Source organism: Eimeria mitis, genomic scaffold (assembly GCF_000499745.2).
Source record: "Eimeria mitis Houghton genomic scaffold, Emh_scaff5747, whole genome shotgun sequence".
NCBI classification, from domain to species: Eukaryota; Apicomplexa; class Conoidasida; order Eucoccidiorida; family Eimeriidae; genus Eimeria; species Eimeria mitis.
The window spans coordinates 781-3,390 of NW_013573995.1; the positions used below are offsets into that span (position 1 = coordinate 781).

The 2,610-nt window shown below is 52.4% G+C and overlaps 1 protein-coding gene across 1 annotated transcript in view; it reads left to right on the top strand.

Moving 5' to 3' along the window:
- The window catches only part of EMH_0083970 (thioredoxin, putative), a gene marked incomplete at both ends in the record, with an annotated part of 2,897 nt that extends 355 nt beyond the window's left edge, over positions 1-2,542 (top strand). The window contains 3 exons of the mRNA XM_013500698.1: positions 1,372-1,586; positions 1,722-2,132; positions 2,383-2,542. Coding sequence (XP_013356152.1) covers positions 1,372-1,586; positions 1,722-2,132; positions 2,383-2,542 — 786 coding nt within the window. The remainder of the gene's footprint in view (positions 1-1,371; positions 1,587-1,721; positions 2,133-2,382) is intronic.
- Positions 2,543-2,610: the final 68 nt, after the last annotated feature.

The window sequence follows — 2,610 nt, forward strand, 5'->3', positions numbered from 1 at the left end:
ACAGGGATTCAGAATCATCTCAGGGTTTAGCTTCTAGGGTTTAGGGTTTAGGGTTTAGGGTTTAGGGTTTAGGGTTTGTGGGTGCAGGAGAGTATAAACTCTTTCCTGCAGCAGCTGCTAGCGGGGCGGGCCCCTGTCTCTGACCTCCCCGCCCTCAAAACCCTAAAAAAAGCAGAGAAGTGGACGCCAGCGAAAACCCCCAAGGATGAACTCTAAACCCTAATAAACCCTAATAAACCCTAATAAACCCTAAACCCTAGCAGCCTCGCAACGCAAGGCCAGCGCCTTCTTGCGGAGGCTCCCTGCAGTGATAAACCCTAAACCCTAAACCCCAGTTTGATGCGGCATATATATATATATATATATATATTAGTCGCAAGGGTTTAGGGTTTAGGGTTTTTAAGGGTTTAGGGTTTTTAAGGGTTTAGGGTTTAGGCGTCCATGTGCAGTGCATCTGTACACCGCGGACCTAAACCCTAATCGAACCGCTAAACCCTAAACCCTAAACCCTAAACCCTAGCCGGCAGACACGGGATGCCTCCGGGGAGGTTTATTTGCCCTTCAACAAATTTGTTTATTTAGCTGTCTTCCTCTTCCTGCTGCTGCTGTTGCTGCTGCTGTTGCTGCTGCTGTTGCTGCTGCTGCTGCTGCTACTCTTGTTGCTGCTGCTACTGCTGATGCTGCTGTTCTACTACTATTGGGGTTTAGGGTTTGGTATCGGGGTTTAGAGTTTACGGGGTTTAGGGTTTAGGGTTTAGTGTTTCTAGGGTTTAGGGTTTAGTGTGTTTAGGGTTTAGGGTTTAGGCGAGGGTTTTCCTCCGGGCTTATGTTTAGCGTTGAGGGTTTAGGGTTTAGGGTTTAGGGTGGTAGTGCAAGGGTTTAGGGTTTTCTTAGTACTGATATTCTGGCTTTTTATTTTATATATGAAACGAGAAACTAATTAGGGTTTAGGGTTTATCGTTTAGGGTTTAGGGTTTAGGGTTTAGGGTTTGGGGCTGCGGACCACCGCGAGATTGGCTGCGCCGACAGCGGCCTCAAACCCTCATAAACCCTAAACCCTAAACCCTAACAAAACCCTCAATAAAGAACAACTAAACCCTTTTATTAAATCGTAAAAAGAGCTAAACAGAGGCATCAATTCTAGGGTTTAGGGTTTAGGGTTTAGGGTTTAGGGTTTACTATGGAAGGCCATCCCGTCTAGCTCTGTGGGGTCGAGGGTATCTGCGCTCCGTCTCGCCGAGGGTTTAGGGTTTAGGGTTTAGGGTTTTCTGTTGAGTGTTTTCTCTTCTGTTTTCACCGCCTTGAGGCAGACGCGTGTAGCGAGTGTGTGGCGTCTAGGGTTTAGGGTTCAGGGTTTAGGGTTTTGCCCAGCAAGACAACCCTGTCGGCAGCAGCAGCAGCAGCAGCAGCAGCAACAGCAGCATCAGCAACAACATCGTCAGCAACAGCAGCAGCTGCTGCAGCAGCGACAGCAACAGCAGCAACATCAGCAGCAGTAACAGCAGCAGCAACAGCAGCAGCAGTAACAGCAGCAGCAGCAGCAGCAGCAGCAGCAGCAGCAGCAGCAGCATGGTCATCCGAGAGTAGTTGCTGCTGCAGCTGTTGCTGATGGGGTGGCTAAGAGAAAAATCAAGGCGGCACAGCCTGCTGCTTCGTTTGCTGCTGCTGCTGCTGCTGCTGCAGCAGCAGCAGCAGCAGAAGCAGCTGTTGTATGTTTCCAGCCGCGAGATCCTGCTAGCCAGCAGCAGCAGCAGCAGCAGCAGCAGCAGCAGCAACTGTTCTCTGCTCTCTGCTGCGAAGAGCCTGCGGCCATCCTGTCTACGCCGTTCCCCCTGGCAGCAGCAGCCGCAGCAGCAGCAGCAGCAGCAACAGCAGCAGCAGCAGCAGCAGCAGCAGCAGAGCTTTCTGACGCGGCGCAGCCGCCTGCCGCCTTTTGCTTTTCAGGGTTTTGGTGATCTGCAGCTGGAAGCAGCAAACAGCAGCAGCAGCAGCAGCAGCAGCAGCAAGAAGGGTGTGTTGCAGCGGGGGAGGGAGAAGCTGCTGCGTCTCCTTGGCTTCAGCAGCAGCAGCAGCAGCAGCAGCAGCAGCAGGAGGCCGCGGTTTGAGTCTGCTGCTGCAGCTTTCTGGCGTCAGTGGGTTCTATCTCTCCCCCCTATAAGCCGAGTGTATTTGCTGCTATCTGCATGCGTTTGTGCTGCAGCAACAGCAGCAGCAGCAGCAGGACATCCCCTCCCTCCCTCTTTATTTTATTTTAATATAAATAAAATAATAAAAAAAAAACAAATATGGAGACTGCTGCTGCCTCTCTTCTTTGTCGGCGATCTCTCTCTATCCGCCCTTCTCTCTCTCTCCTTTGCTTACACATATCTCCCGCTGCTGGAGCGTCACTGCAGCAGCAGCAGCAGCAGCAGCAGCAGCAGCAGCGACAGCAGCAGCAGCAGCAGCAGCAGCGGCAATGGTAGCAGCAACAGCAGCGAGAGCAGCACAAACCGCCGTGACCTCAGCAGCAATAACACCAACAGCAGCAGCAGCAGCAGCATGAGCAGCAGCAGCAACAGCAGCAGCAGCAGCAGCAGCAGCAGCAGCAGCAGCAGCAGCAGCAGCAGCAGC